Source organism: Hylobates moloch, unplaced genomic scaffold (genome assembly GCF_009828535.3).
Source record: "Hylobates moloch isolate HMO894 unplaced genomic scaffold, HMol_V3 SCAFFOLD_22, whole genome shotgun sequence".
Lineage (NCBI taxonomy): Eukaryota > Metazoa > Chordata > Mammalia > Primates > Hylobatidae > Hylobates > Hylobates moloch.
In genome coordinates this window covers 19,031,826-19,049,577 of record NW_026652297.1, presented here as the reverse complement: position 1 = coordinate 19,049,577, position 17,752 = coordinate 19,031,826, and the positions used below count along the sequence as shown (strand labels likewise).

Here is a 17,752-nt window from a genome sequence, read left to right as displayed (position 1 = left end):
GTTGAACTCTTGCATAAATTAATTTTATATGGAAGACATTTGTTCTGTTGATCATATTGGCTTTTTTCTTTTTGAGACAGAGTTTCACTCTGTCACCCAGGCTGGAGTGCAATGGCACGATCTTGACTCACTGCAACCTTTGCCTCCTGGGTTCAAGCTATTCTTCTGCTCCAACCTCCTGAGTAGCTGGGATTACAAGTGCCCTCCACCATGCCCAGCTAATGTTTTTATTTTTAATAGAGACAGGGTTTCACCGTTTTGGCCAGGCTGGCCTTGAGCTCCTAACCTCAAGTGATCCACCCGCCTCAGCCTCCCAAACTGCAGGGATTATAGGCATGAGCCACTGCTCCTGACCCATATTGGCTCTTTCTTTGCATTGATTTTTTATGTTTTAGAATTTGGATTTTGAATGGGAGATATTTCCTCTTAACAATGTATTTTCTGGGCCGGATGTGGTGGCTCATGCCTGTAATCCCAGCACTTTGGGAGGCCGAGGCAGGCGGATCACGAAGGCAGGAGATCAAGACCATCATGGCTAAAATGGTGAAATCCTGTCTCTACTAAAAATACCACAAATGAGCCAGGCATGGTGGCACGCACCTGTAGTCCCAGCTCCTCAGGAGGCTGAGGCAGGAGATTCGCTTGAACCCAGGAGGTGGAGGTTGTAGCGAGCCAAGATCGTACCACTGCACTCCAGCTTGGGTGATAGAGCGAGACTCTGTCTCAAAAAAAAAAAAAAAAAAAAAAAAAAAAAAGCAGTATTTTCTATTTGTCTTTGTATTTCAATGCTTGTCTGTCCTTATTTGATGTTTGCATAGTTGCTTCTATCTGGCTTCTGAGCCCGCAGTACAAAATGGCCTCAAGGGATCCTGACCTTTGGTGATACTGAAGACTTTGCAATTCCTGTTACTGGGCCAATGAAAACTTAGTTTATTCCTTAGGGGTCATAAAATTTTGAAGGTGATCTCCCACATCCTCAGGCAAGCAAATGCCATAGCCAACAGTACAGTTTTTCTTTCTTGTCTTCATTTGATGTAGATGCTGGAGTGGTAAAATTCCTTCTGAACCTCTGGCTTCATGCAACAAGTTTGGCTTTGGTCTCTCCTCTTGGGTGAAGCATTTTGGTCCCCTTAAATCCCATTGCTACCATTTTTCTTCTTACCTATGTCCTAAGAGTCTTGTGCTTCAGTTTATTCTCTGCTTTGTGTGTTTTTTTCCTTTTATGGTTTATCTTGTTGTGAAACATGGCTATGTCTATTTTTATACTTAATCTACCACTGCTATGTTTTGAAGCAAAGGAGGTGCAAAAAAAAATTATCTCATTTCACTTTGTTTACCAGAAGTCCCAACTTGCCATTCTTAATATTACTCTGTGACATAATCCTATGAGTATATAAGCTCCCGGAAGGCAGGGGCTATGACCTCCACATCATGGTCTCCCCAGAGTTAGTACAATGTCCAGGACATGGGAAAGGTCCTCCATAAATGCCGATTTGAGTTTGTTGACTTGGTAGGTGCCAGCCTTATCTCGAAGCCTCATGTTTTGAGAATCTATCACTACAGTCCTTTTTAAAAGCCTCTTCTCAGAGATGTTCATTCATTTCTGTATCTTATAGGTGTAATTTTTTAGTTCCATATTTGTCCATTAAAAAGAAGACCAAACTCGTCTCAAAGGCCTCACAAATCTAAAATCTTACATAAATGGTCAAAGAAGATAAATTTGGAAGAAGTATGCTGTGTATTTCCCTTTTCCTCCAACTTCTAAATTTCCTTTCAAATCCTAGCTCAAGTCTCCTGGATATCTTTCCTAAGCAACTTTTCTGACAATCCTTCTCTGACTTAGAATCCCTTCAGCAATGGTGGGTAAAGGTGTATTATTATTATTCTATTGTGCATGGTTCTATGGTACTTTAAAATAGTTGCTTCATCTATAAAGGTTTGAGGCAAATTTTGAAGTTTTTCTTCGGCACCATTCTATTAGTCACTTTTGGGCCCATCTGACAGCCCTTCACTATATCCCTTACTTTACATTTCCACCCTTCCATACACGACTTGCTCTTAACAGACAATTAATAAAAAATATTTTAAATTCATTTTGAATTGAGATATAGCATATATAAGTGCATAAGTTTTAAGTGAACACAGTAAAATTTTACATATAAACATATACACTCACGAAGTCGTTACCCAGATAGAGATAGAGCATTTCCAACATTACAGACGGCTCCTGTGAGCTCCTTCCCAGTCAATATCCTCTCCTCTGTGGAAGTAACTTGCCAATTTCAATTCTGATCTCTAGTACTACATATTAGTTTTGCCTGTTCTTGAACTTCATATAAAATATTAGTTTTGCCTATTCTTGAACTTCATATAAATGGAACCATAACTGTATGTATTCCTAAACTTTAGAAATAATTTCAAACTTACACACAAGTTGCAATAATAGTACAGTGCCTTCATACGCTCTTTGCTCAGATTTATGTATTGGTAATGTTTTGCCTCTATTTGTTTTATTATTTACTTTACTACCTACCTATATATCTCTATCATCTACCTAAATATCTTTTTCTGAGCCTCTTCTTGAACATTTGAGAGTAACTAAGTTGTATATCCCATGTCTATTTACCTCTATATACCTTCAGTGTGCATTTTCAAAAAATAAGAGTTTCTCTTATGTAACCACAGTAGGGTTATCAAGTAAACATTGATAACATATTTTTATCTAAAGTACATATTCTGCATGTACCAATTGATCCAATACAGGATTCAGTCTAGCATCAGGTATTACATTTAGTTGTCATGGCTCTCTAATCTCTTTTAATCTGGTATATATAGTCTTCTGTTTGGTCTTTTACGACATTTAACATTTTTGAAGAAATTCTCTTTTTCTTTTGGTGGGATTTGCCTGATATTTCTTAATGATTACATCTGGGTTATGCATTCCCAGCTGGGATATTACATAAGTGATGTTATGTCTTTGGTGTCTCATATATGCTGACAAATGATGTTCATTTGTCCCTCATTTGACATATTAATTTTGTTCACTTAGTAATCATTGTATAGTTAGAATTTTCCTCTTTCAACTAATAAGCAAGCTGTGGGGAGACACTTTAAGACCATACACATATCCTGCTCCCCAACAAAATCTATCCCTCCCTAATCCTAGATTTAGTATCCATTGATGATTCTTATCTGAACCAATCTTTATCATGATAGTTGCAAAATAATGAAGTTAATAATAAAGTTGGATTTTCCAACTCTAACACCCCTAATATATTTATTAGTTGGTACTCAACATTCTACTGTAATCGACAGTTCTGCCTTTTCTCTTGTTTATTATTATGGGTATGAACTCCGGATTCCTGTTTTCCAAGTTTAAAATTAGTAAGCTGACCTCTAAAAGTATTTTTCTGTACTTTTTCTGTTTTTTAAATCTACTTATTGTTGTGCTAGTACCACATGCACTTTGTTCACTCTTAAGACAGAGTCTATGGTTTAGAGTCTGGAGAGATAAATCTTGCCCCTATTACGTATTATTCTGGATGAATTTTAGAACCACTTTTACAAAATTATACCCCCCATGCCTTTTCTACTTATGGCTCTCCTCAACGCCCGTGGAATATGGCACTGTGTTGAACCTACAAATTAACTTAGAAATAAGAGGGAATTTTGTGGTATGCAGTCTCTTCATCAGCAAGAGATCTGCTCTCCATTTATTAAAGTTTTAATCTGACCAACATTTAACAAAATAATCAAGGAAATAACAAGATGAAGACGAAGAAGACCCTATGTTCATTTCATGCATTTACCAAATAAGCATTCTGGAAGTTCTAGATGTCATTTGCCAGGCACTGTACTAGACATGGGGATGCAGAAGGGAAACCAGACCAGAGAAAAGCAAATAAAATAATTAGGTGGATGAAATAATAGTAGAAAGCCCTGCTTAACACAGCAGGTAGTAAAGTGCTTGTTGGAAAATTATCGATAGTTTGATGAGATTTAACTTTGTATGATTAATCCATAATTTGTTAATTTACAGTCTAGGAAAACTGTACACAAAAAGGAAATGCCAGTATATCATACATTAAAGAAAATTCTCTTGAGAAAAATATAATTTAAAATCTGCAGACTTCTCCTCAGAGCTCCACTCTCTATATTCTGCCCCATGGGACAAAACTACCTGGAAAAGGGAGGGACTTCCATGGCATCAATTGAAAGCATGCAGACCTTGGCTTTCTGTGTTCTGCAATAAGCAATTAAGATTATCAGACACCAGCGAAAATTACAATGAATGGGTTCAACGTGCATGCTGCTCCCTTCTTTACCCTTTAACAGCTTCTCAGCATCTCTTAGGAGTCTGTCATCTCTGTTTAGAAACATCAGTTTGTGTTACTAGAAGCACTGGCAGAATCAGAGACCCTGGAATGTGGCCTAGATCACTTGTCTATCAGATTAGGCCTGAACCCTCAGATGCAAGCATCATTCATAGCGGGGAGAAATGGCTGGCATAACTGCTCTGCAGTGCTAATTCTAGCTCTAGGCTCTATCTGTAGTTTAAAGAGATGTTCCCAGGCCATCACTTATTTCTCCTTCCTTCTTTTCTTCATCCTTCCTTCCCATAAGAAGTACTGGGAAACATGACCTCAAGTATTTTCCTAACTCCTGAATTTAAGTCTTTGGTAAACAAGAATTCAATGAACATTTGTCATGTCCAACTCCTTCTGGATAAATGGGAGGGAATAAATTTAAGTAAACTAAAGTGGAACTGAAGAATTACAGTTCCAGTTTCAAATCAGCCACTCGCAAAAGCCTCCAGTGGATCTCCCTTTCTTCCTTCCCGTTTTTTTTTTTTTGAGAGAGGGTCAAAGGCGTGCCACCAAGTCTGCCTTTCCTCTCTTTTAAAAGGTGGTTTGATTTGCCATAAAAGACACACATTTGACATTTTTGAAGAATACATTCTCTTCTCTATATTTTTGAGCTCACAAGGAGGGGTCAAGGTTGGGGGGTGGGTGACCCCTGGGGATGTGTACATGCGAGGCCACCAAGGAGTGTGGAGAAATACATTTTTTTCTTTTGGTGGGATTTAGTATTTCTCAATGATTAGATCCAGGTTATACATTCTCAGCTGGGAAATACCTAAGTAATGTTATGCTTTAAGGGCAACACAACGTTCAGACACTTTTCTGCTTAATGGTAAGAGAAAAGGATCACTAGAGGATTTCTTAAAGTTGGCCAGATCAACCTAATCGGGTTGATTAGGTCAACCTAATTTATCAAGTAAAGAAGAGAAATGACTCATCCATGGATATTCTTCCTAGGTCTGCCTGTCCATGAAGAGACATGCAGAAGTCAAGGGTGCTTCTCTGTCCTGTCCAATGTACTTTACCACTTTGTTAGGTGGAGAGAAAATTGGAACATCGTCCTTAAAAAGCCACAAGAACTCTCTTTAAGTTTGAATCAATCCTTAGATGACTCAGCAGTTTTGGCTTATATGACTTCTTTGATATTCCGGAAACTAAGAATTTGTCTTCTTAAAGAAAGTTTCAAGAAGGCCATGTGAAAACAAGGGCAGCCACAAGCCAAGGAAAGCCTGGAGCCCCCAAAAGCTGAGAGGCAAAAAGAATCCTCCCCTAGAGCCTTCTGATGTAACTCTGTAGTACTAATAAGGAAAAATTTCCAAGATTAAAAAAAAAAAAGTTTCACATGTTTTACTGCTCAGAGCTATTTCTAGGTCTAAACAATATCTGTTAGGCCCAGGACCCTTGCTCAAGTCTAATTTTGGAGTTGGTTGAGAGGGTAATATGACCATCTTGACCAGCAACCTGGAGTGAAAGGGCAAATGTTTTCCTTATTTTTAATTTATCCTCAACAGCACTCAACCCCTCCAATACATACTCAACCCTTTTCCCCTCTGAGGATGGTGAAGACAGCCCTGAAAAATATGCAATTTCACTCAAATATAAATAGGAATGGCATCACCCAGAGTTCTGCAGTCCAGTAGGTGAACTGGCCCACCCTCATTCAAGCTCTGGCAATCTTCTTTCAACTCTCTTCCTGGCTCAGGTGATGGGAGAAGAGGGAAGTGGAGAACTTAAAGGACACAATGCACACTTTCTTTTCTTTTGGATACATGGGAGAAACTGCCTCCCAGAAAACTTGTCTATGCCATGTCTTCGGGTACGACACAGGGGAGGGGGATTCATCTCTCCCCAAAGCTTAAGAGAGGGCTTATGCAGCAGCATTCACCAGAATGGCTAGGAAACTTGGGTGACTGGAAGCTGGGGTTCTTCTCAGAATGAATGACTTGTAGTGCTGAGGCAACCTTTAGCTCTTAGTCTTACATTAGCCACTCATTAGATATTTGACTCAGAAAAGTTACATAATCTCTGAGTCTCAATGTTCTCATCTATGAAGCAAAGATAACAACTACCTGGCAGGGTGACTGAGGATTAAATGAGAGACCATGTGTGAAACATCTGACAGTGGGTGTTCAATAAATGCCACGTAGTTTTGACTCAAAACTTCAAGTATTAAGGGAGAGTGGCCCTGATAAGGCCTGGGAAGAGGGATTCATTGATTACTAAGTCAACCATTAGGAATCTGCTGGTGCAATGTCATCCCATACTCAAGATTATCCATCTCCACACCAGTTTCTCTGGAGTTGTACTAAAACATTCAGCCATAAAAAGAAAATAACAGTCTCGATATATCCCAGTTTGTAAAAACAGAAACTAAGTTAATGGATAAAATATTCTTCATTCTTAATTTTTCCTCTCAGTATTCTTTCTTAAACCTTTGATACTTGGTGCAGATGCAGGACAACCCTTAAAAACTTTTAGACAAGATTGACAGCTTGTTTCACTTGTGATTGTATTATTGATTTGAGACACTAAAGTAACACATTCCTAAAGCAACCTAAAAGAATTCATTATTTATGTTTGAGGCCAATCACAGTTCATAACAGACAAAAACAAATACGGTCAACATTTTACAGCATTCTTCAAAGGAAATCATGATTCCCAGGATAGAATATAGGAAAGTGTCCAGTGCCCCAATTTTAGGCTCTGCCAGCCACTTCTTTAGTGAGACTCCAAATAAGTCCTAGACTTGCACTCTGCTTGTTTTCTGAATTATAACACTGGGTTGATGATATCTAACATTTGCAGTTTTACAAGATGCTAAGCATTTTCCTGAGAGCACCCTCACATGCATATAAAAACACCTTAAAATTTAAAATACTATACACATATAAAACATCACTATTATTACATTTGTACAGAATTTTCTCCAATTTGAATTGTTTCAGGGAGATGACCAATTAACTGGCCTGAGTTCCACAAATGATTTGCCTGTCTATACGTCATGTTGTTTTAGGTCAGTAGTTCTTAATCTCGGCTTATTAGCCCTTCTTCAAACAGGGGAGTTAAATATTTAACTGGGGAGCTTTAAAAACCACTGATGACTGGGTCTTACTCTCTTCTGCCCCCCAATTCCAAGAATATTGGACTGGGGGTTTTAAAAGCTCTTCTGTGGGGATCTAACATGCAGCCAGTGTGGAGAACTACTGTGTTAGGTGAGGGTAAGACTTGCCTTTGTAAGCCACTGTGAAAATTCCCTGTGCCTGACATGCCCCCTTCTTGTGTCCCCTTGTGTTTGGGTGGACCTTGTCATAAATACTTATCTCAATGACTCCTGGACCACAGAACCTTGGGCCTCTCTTTATGGCTAGGTGGTGTCTAAAAATGGGCTTTGGATCATTAAATCACAAAATCACACCTTCTTCCCATGGCAGGCATCCTCGTTGGTTACTGGCTAAAGAAAATTACCATGCAAGCAGGGAGATGCTGCCTGTCCCAATATTATAGATCTTTCCTTTATTTGCTTTCTATCAGTACTTTTTTTTTTGCCTACTTCCTCAGCTTTGATTTATGTTTTCCCAAATATCTATTTGTTCTGTTCTGTCATTGATATTTTAGCAGTAGGCAGGCTGTTATTAGCAACGTGCCAAACTCTGTTTGAGGAGGGGGAGATAAGCACACCATTACCCCACAAGATAGGGCATCAGATTCAGTGCTTCTGCAGTTAACAGAAAAAAAGGGACAGTCAGCCAACAGCTCCAATGCCATCTTTGCTTCATCATTTAAACAAACCACTATTTTAGATAAGGAAATTTACATTGGATTCTCAAGAAAGCCATTTATTATAATTCATTTTGACACAGTCTCGTTAATATAGCCATCCATGCATCTTCGTCAGGACTCCTGTGATGGAGTGTTTAGTTAGTTCCTTTTGAAATAAAGCAGATTTGGTGCAGTGTTAAAAACTGATGGATGTCTTATCCTCATTTGTTCAAACAACAAACTTTCTAAATGACCTAAATTGGTGCTCATATAGTCTGCTTTTGGAGAATCAAAATCACAACTCTCACTCTCCAGTCAAATCCAAAAACCAACAATTACGCACCTACTATGCGAAGACTCTTTGTCCAGTTGAGTTAAAATCATTTGTTTGCTTTTGTGGTGCTAAAGACCGCATTCACTGAGATTAATATGGCCTGTCTAACTTGAACAGGCCACCTCATTAATCTAAAAAGAATAAAACATGTGACATGGACTGCTGTTGTTTGTAAACATTTAAAAGCAGAAAAGCAAATGATGAAATTGAGGCTGGCAACCCTGTACGCTCAGGACTGGCTGTTTTCTGGAGGAGATAATGACACTGAGTCCTCTTATTCCAGGGAATCCTAGGTAATTGCTGGAGGCAAAGTCTGAATGGCAGTCTTCATTTGTCTGGTAGGACATGCTTTGAGAGACCACTATCATTTATGGGGCCAAGCTGGTGGATGAAGTGTTCTAGCAGAAATAGCAAGCTTCTGTCTGCCTGTCTTCACTCTTGGTTCAGCAGTTCAGTAAAAGTTATCAGCAACATGCCCTACCTCATCACGAAAGTACTCCATTATAAAACTATTCATAAAAGCATGATAAGCAGTATCATGATAAGTACCATAATAGAAACATAACACTCTTCTTGCCATAGTTCCTGCAAAAGTGGGGAAAACTTCCCAAGTGGTGACCTTCAGGCAAAACAGGCAGTAAAAGGCATTTTTAGAATCACACACATCCTACCAAGGGAAAAGAATCAGCCACAGAAAAATAATGTAGCCAGTAGAAGCACAACACACTCCAGGCTAGAAGACAAGTTTGCAAGACTCAGTGCCACAGGAAGCCCACACTGTGTTTCTACGCTGACAAAAATGAGGAATAACACAAACATTTAAAGGTATTCATCCCAGAGGTCAAAATAACAGGTTCAGAGTCAGCAATCTGAACGCTGCTCTTTCCTCCCATAATGGGTTTTCACTGTGACACAGCCAACAGTCTCTCTCTGGGCAATGATTTAGGGCATAGGTTCAATTTTGCTGGAATCAGGAGAGACTTCACTCTGACATATTCTTTCTCAAAGAGGTGGTTTTTTGATTAGTAAAACAATATAAGCTACTGGATGTAAGGCAAGTAATCCTACAGACTAAAGGAATTCATTCTGCATATGAGGAACCCTAAGTACGAATTCAGCTTCCATGTGTTTGACTGTATTCTAACACTCTTTACACTAGAAAAACAGGCCATAGTTCTATACACATTTCTCCATATGTGCTGAAACATGGTCAGGTCCCATCTGCAAATTTACCTTTGGAAATTAGCTGTAAAGGCCATCCTTATATTCCACCCCTTGAGGAAAGTTGAAAAGCAGATTTGTACCTCACCATTAGACTGCAAAAGCACTACTGACTCAAAAGCACTACTGACTCTGAAATGCTTAGTACTCTTGTAAAGTATATCCTTATACTTGCTGTAAGAAATACTTTCATTTATAGCTTAATGTTTGTGACAGCTGGCATCATCCAATTTACCCACGCCAGGGGCCACTGTGGAAACAGGACTAATTGACATTTGCATTTCAGCTTCGGCTACCCTAGCAGGTAGGATAAAGGTCTTGGAGAGGAAGGATGACCAGTAGTGTTAAGTAGTGTAAGGGATACTCTTAAAAGTATCCCTTAACCTGTTGGCCTCTCTAAGACTTAGAGAATTATACAAGGTTCAGTATTTCCATATTTTATTTCTAATAGCTAGTACCAAGTATGCAGGAACAAATGTCTAATTTGAATGAAGTTTAATTACAAAAAGTTTCTCCATTTCAAGACAAAATCTAAAACAGTAAATCAAACTCAAGCTCAACTCAGGCCCAAGACGGCTCCACTGCTGAGAACTGAATTGCCACCATATCTGTCCAGTGGTCAGCACTGCTCAAGAGCAGGCTTCTGGTACTGCCTGGGATCCAGAGAGTTGAGCAGGAGAGTACTGGGACCATGTACTCCCTATCTATAGTAGGCAGATTTCCATTTCTGAGCTGAACATTTGAGGACAGCTGCTGAGGCAAAATGCTTGTGCTGTAGCCAGAAATAGTAACCCTAAGTTCTTGGGAAATCACATTTTGTAGTGTTGGACTAGGCAGACTGGTTTAGGTATTCCACAACTGGAGAGAAGGACACAGTTCATCTGGGCCACTCAGTTTGCCAGAATGGAGTCTGGATCCTCTTCAAAGGATATGTACCTGTAGAAGCTGCTGGCAGTGCGGGCTGGTTGGGGTTGGGGGGTGAGAGTGAAAGTTTTGTTCCCTGATTCTAGAAGACAGGGATCATACTTGTAATCCCAGAAGGTGATCAGAAATGTTATTTTAAAACTCAAAAACAGATCCACAGACCACCGACTATAGTGAAAGAAGGTGGTAAGTCTGGGGCAGGCTCTTTAAGTGCAGAAGGTTCCCTGCCTTCGTCAAAACATCTTATGTCTGGGCAACTGGCTACCTTCATATACTGATTCCTTTTTCACAAATAATGCAGGTAAAAGATTTTATGTTCTCCCAGAAGTAACTGTCCATTTGTCTCGCAAGATAACAGCTCACTGACAATGCACCTTAGTCAAGAGCTCTGATGAAGATGTACAAGAATAATGTTGTTTCCATGCCTAACACATCTATTCTGTAGTCCATGCATAAACGTGTAATTGTGACTTTCAAACTCTAATCATTTAAGAAAGATGTTTTGTAAGGTTACAGTTGCCATAGTCCATAATATATAAAGTTGCCATAATCCTTCAGGAAAGGATTCACCATTTTAGATGCCATTAAGAACATTCATGATTCATGGGAGAAAGTAAAAATATCAGTATTAACAGGTGTTTGAAAGTTGATTCCAACTCTCATGAGTGGCTCTGAGGGGTTCAAGGCTCCAGTGGAGGAATGAACTGCAGAAGTGGAGCCTGAAGATGTGACTGAATTGCTGCAATCTCATGCTAAAACTTGAACAGATAAGGAGATGCTTCTTATGGATGAGTAAAAGTGGTTTCTTCTTATGGATGAGTAAAGAAAGTGGTTTCTTGAGATTGGATCTACTTATGGTGGAGATGCTGTGAACACTGTTGAAATGACAACAAAGGATTTAGAAAAGTCCGTAAATTTAGTTGTAAGGCAGTAGCAGGGTATGGGAGGATTGACTCAAACTTTGAAAGTTCTACTGCGGGCAAAATGCTACCAAGCAGCACTCCATGCTACAGGGAAGTCAATCAAGTGGCAAAGTCCATTGCCTTATGCTAAGAAACTGCCACAGCCACCCAACTTTCCAGAAACTACCACCCTGATCAGTCAGCAGCCATCAACTTTGAGGCAAGACCCTCTACCACTAAAAAGATTACAACTTGCTAAGGGCTCAGAAGATCTTTGGCATTTTCTGACAATATTTTAAAATTAAGGTATGTATATTTTTAAAGATACAATGCTATTGAAATACATTAAAGACTACAGTACAGTATAACTCCTATATGCATCAGGAAACTAAAAATTCTGTGATTTGCTTTATTGTGGTATTTGCTTTATTGCCATGGTCTGAAACCAAACCCACAATCTCTCTAAGATATGTCTGTATAAGTTCCTAAGCATAGTAGGGAGCATATCTAACTAATGTGTATCATTTTAAGCAGTGGCTATTCTTGAATTTACACTTTCACATGAATTTTAGAATCAGTTTGACTAGCTCTAAGTCCTATTGAGAGTTTTAAAACAGGATTGAAATGAATTCTTTACAATATAACCTTCCCATTCATGGCCATGATATTCTTCTCCATTATTGAAGTTTTCTTATCCATCTTTCAAAAAAGAACATAAGACTCTAGCATATTTCTTGTTAGGCTTTCCCTAGGTGATTTTTAATTGCTATTATAAATAATATCCATTTTTCCCATAAAATATTGCTATATGTTTGTATATTAATCTTGTACTGTTATCTTTTTCAACTCTATTCGTTCTGATAGCTTGTCAGTTGTCTACCTTTCATCTTCTAGGTAAATATTTCTTACAAATAATGAGATTTGCTCCTACTTTCCAATTTATCTCATTACTTTTACTTGTCTTACTGCACTGGCTAGGACACCCAAGAATACCGTTGAATAGAAGTTGTAGAGGGTATCCTTGTTTGATCCCTGAAAAGAATTCTTCTAGCATTTTACCCTTGTATATGATGATTACTAGAGATAACTTTAAACAAGTTAACAAATTTCTAGTTTGATATTTTTGTTTAGCCAAATACGGTGTGGTGGTTTTAAATGTAATTTACTCCAGTTAAAGACTATGACAGTCTATTATTATCACTAATCAAACTTATGAATAACGAACAGCATCTAAAAAATAATATTGTTTTACTTTAGCACCCAGGAAGCTCAAAACCAAACTATCTGAATATAACAACTCTGCACAGCATAGCCTGCTCATCTATATGACGTTGACACTATTCCCTCCCCAAAATATTGCCTATTCTAATTTATATTATCCTAAATATTTTTCTCTTATTTTTCTATTTTACTGAGTGGATTTCCTATTAATTGCCATACATTTTCAATGGAATAAGATAAAGTATAAATAAAAACTTCAAAAAAACAGGGCTACCTTTGGATTTAAAGTAAAAAATGTGATACAACAAGGACAGTATAGCACATGAAGATCTAACACTATGACTAACAAATGTATCGGGTGATGTGAATTAAGAATCTGGTTCAGAGGAAATCAAGTATTTAAACTGAGGTATGCTTATACACAGGGTTAAGCTTATTTGTCATGAGTAGCCATTAGTAAATACATGTTAATTTCATACAATTAAAAAGAAACCCACAAACCATTAGCATTTTGATTAATACACGATTAATAAGTTTGTTGAACATACAATCTTAGATCATTATAAATTCTTTTTGAAAGGTAGGCTGGGTGCAGTGGCTCACGCCTTAATCCTGACATTTGGGGAGGCCACAGAAGGGAAAAAGCTTGAACTCAGAAGTTCAAGACCACCCTGGGCAACATAGTGCGATCCCATTTTTACAAAAAATACAAATATTAGCCAGGCATGGTGGTGGGCACCTATAGTCCCAGATACTTGGGAGGCTGCGGTGGAAGGATCACTTGAGCTCAGAAGGTCATGGCTACAGTGAGCCAAGATCGCAGCCCTGCACTGCACTCCAGCCTGGGCAACACAGCAAAACCTTGCCTAAAACAAAACAAAACAAAACAAAAACAAAACACACTGATCTTATAATTGAGTGATAAAACTAAAAAGTAATCACCTCTCCCAACAAAAATGTAAACAGGACCGATAATTTGTGATTTTATTGTCTTTCTTTTGTCCGGCCTTTAACACGTTTCTGTAATTTAAATAAAAATCTATTTACTTTCTCCATTTTAGCAAACGGTTTCTTTACTCAAATAGGTTGCACTATAGTCCCTATATGGTTTTCTACTGTTCCACAACCACTATTTCACAAAGATTGACCAGACACCTTAAGATAACTTGGGAAATATGTAGTAAAAAAGAATCGAGTTCACAAATTAAGAATATTTTGCTAATATGCCAAACACCAATTTCAGCAAATCCAATGTACTTAACTCATATATTTAATGTGGTAATTTTTCTAACAAAATTTAATGGGGATATGAATGATATATTTATGCCCTTGACAAAGATGACATGTGTGATTTTGTTGTGACTAAGAAAGGAGAATATGATTTCTGGTGGTTATTGTATCACTCTGGCTCATGGAAGCTTACAGAATATGTAAGGTTCTGCCACATCCAAAGATGTTAGGCAAATGTAATAGAAGGCGCACTGGGCTGACACACGTTTTCATCGTACAAATCTTCCGGCAGTTCCTCTTCATCTCCATCAGGAAAATATGTAGGGAATGGTAGATTTTTACCGAGATCCTTATATGCAGGCAGTTTAGAATCTCTGACCTGAGATAAGGCAAAAATCTTAGTAAGTGATACCAATTAAGTTCTTTAAAAGTAGAGTCTTCAGATATTATTCATAATCAAAGAAATACCCGCTACTACATTTTCTAATGTGAATAACACAACTGTTACATACATAGAGTAAAAAGAACTCAGTCAATGCTTTCCTTTAATTCTAAAAAATTTGACTAAGCCAGTAACAGAAACTCAAGAAGCTATAAGGATAAAATCACCAATTGTTACTTTGTATCTTAACTTGTAAGAATCTCTAGGATTGCCCCAAAGGATGAAATTACATTCTGAAATTACTACTTGAATTTCATTAATATGGATTCATTTTCAAATATAATGACCTGACAAACTAGCATTTTTGTTAGTCTTAACTCTAAGTGCACATAATCAAAAATATCATCTCTTATTAAGGAAATTAGCTTACATTTTTCTTCCTCTACCAAAAGAGTCATTTCTCCAACAAATAAAACAAACAAGATTGTATTTCTATGTCACATGGTCAAAAAAAAAAAAAAAAAGTCCTGTATTGATGGAAGATTTAAAGATAATTCTTCAGCATTTTCAAATTTGGGTAAGGGCCTTTAAGTTGAGACTATTTTATATCATTCTCGATTTAGCACTGAATACTCCCATGGCCTTAGTGCATTTTTCTGCTTATAAGTGTGAACAACAAGAACCAATCCTACCTTCATATACAATAAATGCAGCACAATGTATGTCAGAGCATACATTCTTATTGATAAGTTAAAGACAGAATATTTAGCAAAAAACAGTAACAGACCTATAAGAGCTCTGTTAACTCTATATATTCTCAAAAATTCTAATTATATCTGTGAATTCACAGACTGAACAATTTTAATATAGGTACTGATGTGATCTAAAATGTTGAGTTTTATCTTTGGAAAACATTATTGGATACTTCAGAACTTCTGACTCATTCTATAGCCTTCATTCATAAGTAAAGTTTTAAAAAAAAATTACATGTAATTATATACACAGAGTAAAATGAGGCATAATTACTTTAGCAATAAGAAATGAATAATTTGACTGAAATAAAGTACACAGCTGCTAGGAACAGCTTAGTACAGAAAAACAGATCTACTTTAATCCCTCTTATTAAAATTGTTTCAAGAAATTATCAGTAAATTACCCAGAAGAAAATAAACTTGTTTAGTTTTGTCCCCCCAATCCATTAATCTTAGGTAGAACTTTAAGAAGGGAAAAAGTCATATTCTTAACAATTTAAACTTGCTCAGTATTTAGGATTGAAAATAAAACCTAAGCAATAAAACCAATCACAACAAAACTTTCTGTGCTAATTTGAGAAACAAAAATTTAGTCATCAATGACCCAAAGAGATAATTCTCAGTTGCTTTCACACTTTCATAGAACTATTATACCTGAGAAATATTTTAGACGACAGAAGCGCTGTTTATAAAATCTAAGTATTATAATTCATGGATCTGAAATGTAAATGACATCTCAACCATTTTTGTCTTAGTGGTGCAAAAGTTGAGGGCCAAAGGTCTGCAGCCCATATGTATTTTTGTCTATTTAATCTTACCTCAGGTTTATTATTTCCCTGCCTGCACCAAGACTCCCTCAATTATCTACCTCATTCTTTTTATGTCTATCAGCAAACCAGTCTAAATCTTTTAAGAAAATGTGGGGGAAGGACACACAAAAGCCAGGCAAATCTGAAAATAAATGATATACAGGACATAGGAATGAACACAAATGAACCGTATTTTAGAACATACATTTATACTTATTATGCTGTAAACAATAGTTCTTTAGTCTTCATTAATACATTTAGTGAATCCAAACAGCAAAACAAAAAGCTAATGCCAATTAAATAGGTGGGTCATCTCTAAGACTATCTTCACTAACTTTGGAATCTTAAAAAAAAAGTTATTGGTAACCCTGTACTCTGAGGAAACAAAAGCTCCCAAGAAGTGAGTGGATGTTAACAAAGTTGGCTGCCCACTAGGAAGTGGTTCAAAACCCATGGGCAAGGAAGGATTAATTTACCTGCTACGGAGTCATTGGAAGAACGGAAATAATGGAGTGAGAGGACATAGCAAGTTTTACCATTTAAAACACAAACCTACAAAATGTTCCCCAAATTCACACCTTAATTAATGCCTGGGCAGATACTTTAAGGTTACAGAAGAAAGTTATTTAAACATCATATTTCAAAGATTTTTTTAAAGGATGCATTCTTTTATTATACAAATATACTTGCTAGAAATATACTCACTAGTGTGTTAATAGTTCAAAGGGGACTAGACATTGTTCTGATGCCAGTTTCTCAAAATGTATTTAGACTCCTGTTTTAGAACTCTTTGGTGTATCTTCTGAGTATCTTCAGTGATGGCAAACTATTATCGATTATGAGAGTGAATAGAGTTTTTGGAAATAACCTTTTATTGAAGTAGACGATAAATCTCAGTAATAAATGTTACTGGTTATCAACTATTTATACAACTATATCACAATGTCATTGTATGTACTATAGTTTTTCAAGACAATTGACCATTCATCTCTGCTGGTAACAGGGATATTGTAGAAGTACTTGAGAAGATGTTGTGGTAGTACTTGAGAAGTCACAGCAATGGTAAGGTTCAGCTAGAAAACCAGCCTAGAATCATGTATGTAGAAAAATGGGCAGAAAAGGAGGATTTGACATTTAAAAATTGATCTGGTGTCCAGTATACTTTTATCATAAAAAATAATCCTTCTCCTTTATCAGGTTGTGCTATTTATAACCTGTGATCTGAAATGTGGGGTCAGGGATATGAAGATATGTCTTCATATGAATTATGAAGACAAAATACTATGGGAAGTACAATGACAATCCTCTGGCTTCAACTATCTGTCATTGTAAGTATGACTGCCTTACTTGGGGACTAGAAACCTACTTAAACTTAAAAACCTGCAAACTTAAGGAAAAAACAAGACTTACAAAAATTCATCAAATACATTTTTCTTTTCTTTTTTTTTTTAAGAAGCGAGGTCCCACTCTGTTGCTCAGGCTAGAAGGCAGTGGTGTGATCATGGCTCACTGCAGCCTCCAACTCCTGAGGCCACGTGATCCTATCCTCCCACTTCAGCCTCCTGAGTAGCTGGAACTACAGATGCAACCCACCAGGCCTGGCTTAAATGCATTTTTTTCTTTAAGAAAAATGAGAATAATCCAGTCAGTAAGTGAAGTGTCCCAGAAAGGTAATTTTAAAAAGCAAAACTCTTATTCCTTGCAAGATTTCAAAAAATTATTCCTTATGCTAGTAATGGAACCTAGAAATGAAAAAAATATATAAGGAAACACTGAGTTTAAAAAAAATCAGAGGATTAAGTTTCACTATTTTTTTGCTGCTATCATTGGAAAATCAATGAAGAATATACTCTGGAG

At 37.2% G+C, this 17,752-nt stretch overlaps 1 protein-coding gene across 6 annotated transcripts in view; it reads right to left on the bottom strand.

Moving 5' to 3' along the window:
- The window catches only part of MRPL3 (mitochondrial ribosomal protein L3), a 174,190-nt gene that overhangs the window by 119,953 nt on the left and 36,485 nt on the right, over window positions 1-17,752 (bottom strand). The window contains exon 10 of one of the 6 annotated variants that reach the window (XM_032144357.2): window positions 13,693-14,331. The exons of 4 other annotated variants lie outside the window; for them this stretch is intronic. In XM_032144357.2, the coding sequence (XP_032000248.1) occupies window positions 14,179-14,331 (153 nt within the window). In that variant the 3' untranslated portion in view covers window positions 13,693-14,178. One more of the 6 variants, XM_058433730.1, reaches the window with a different exon arrangement.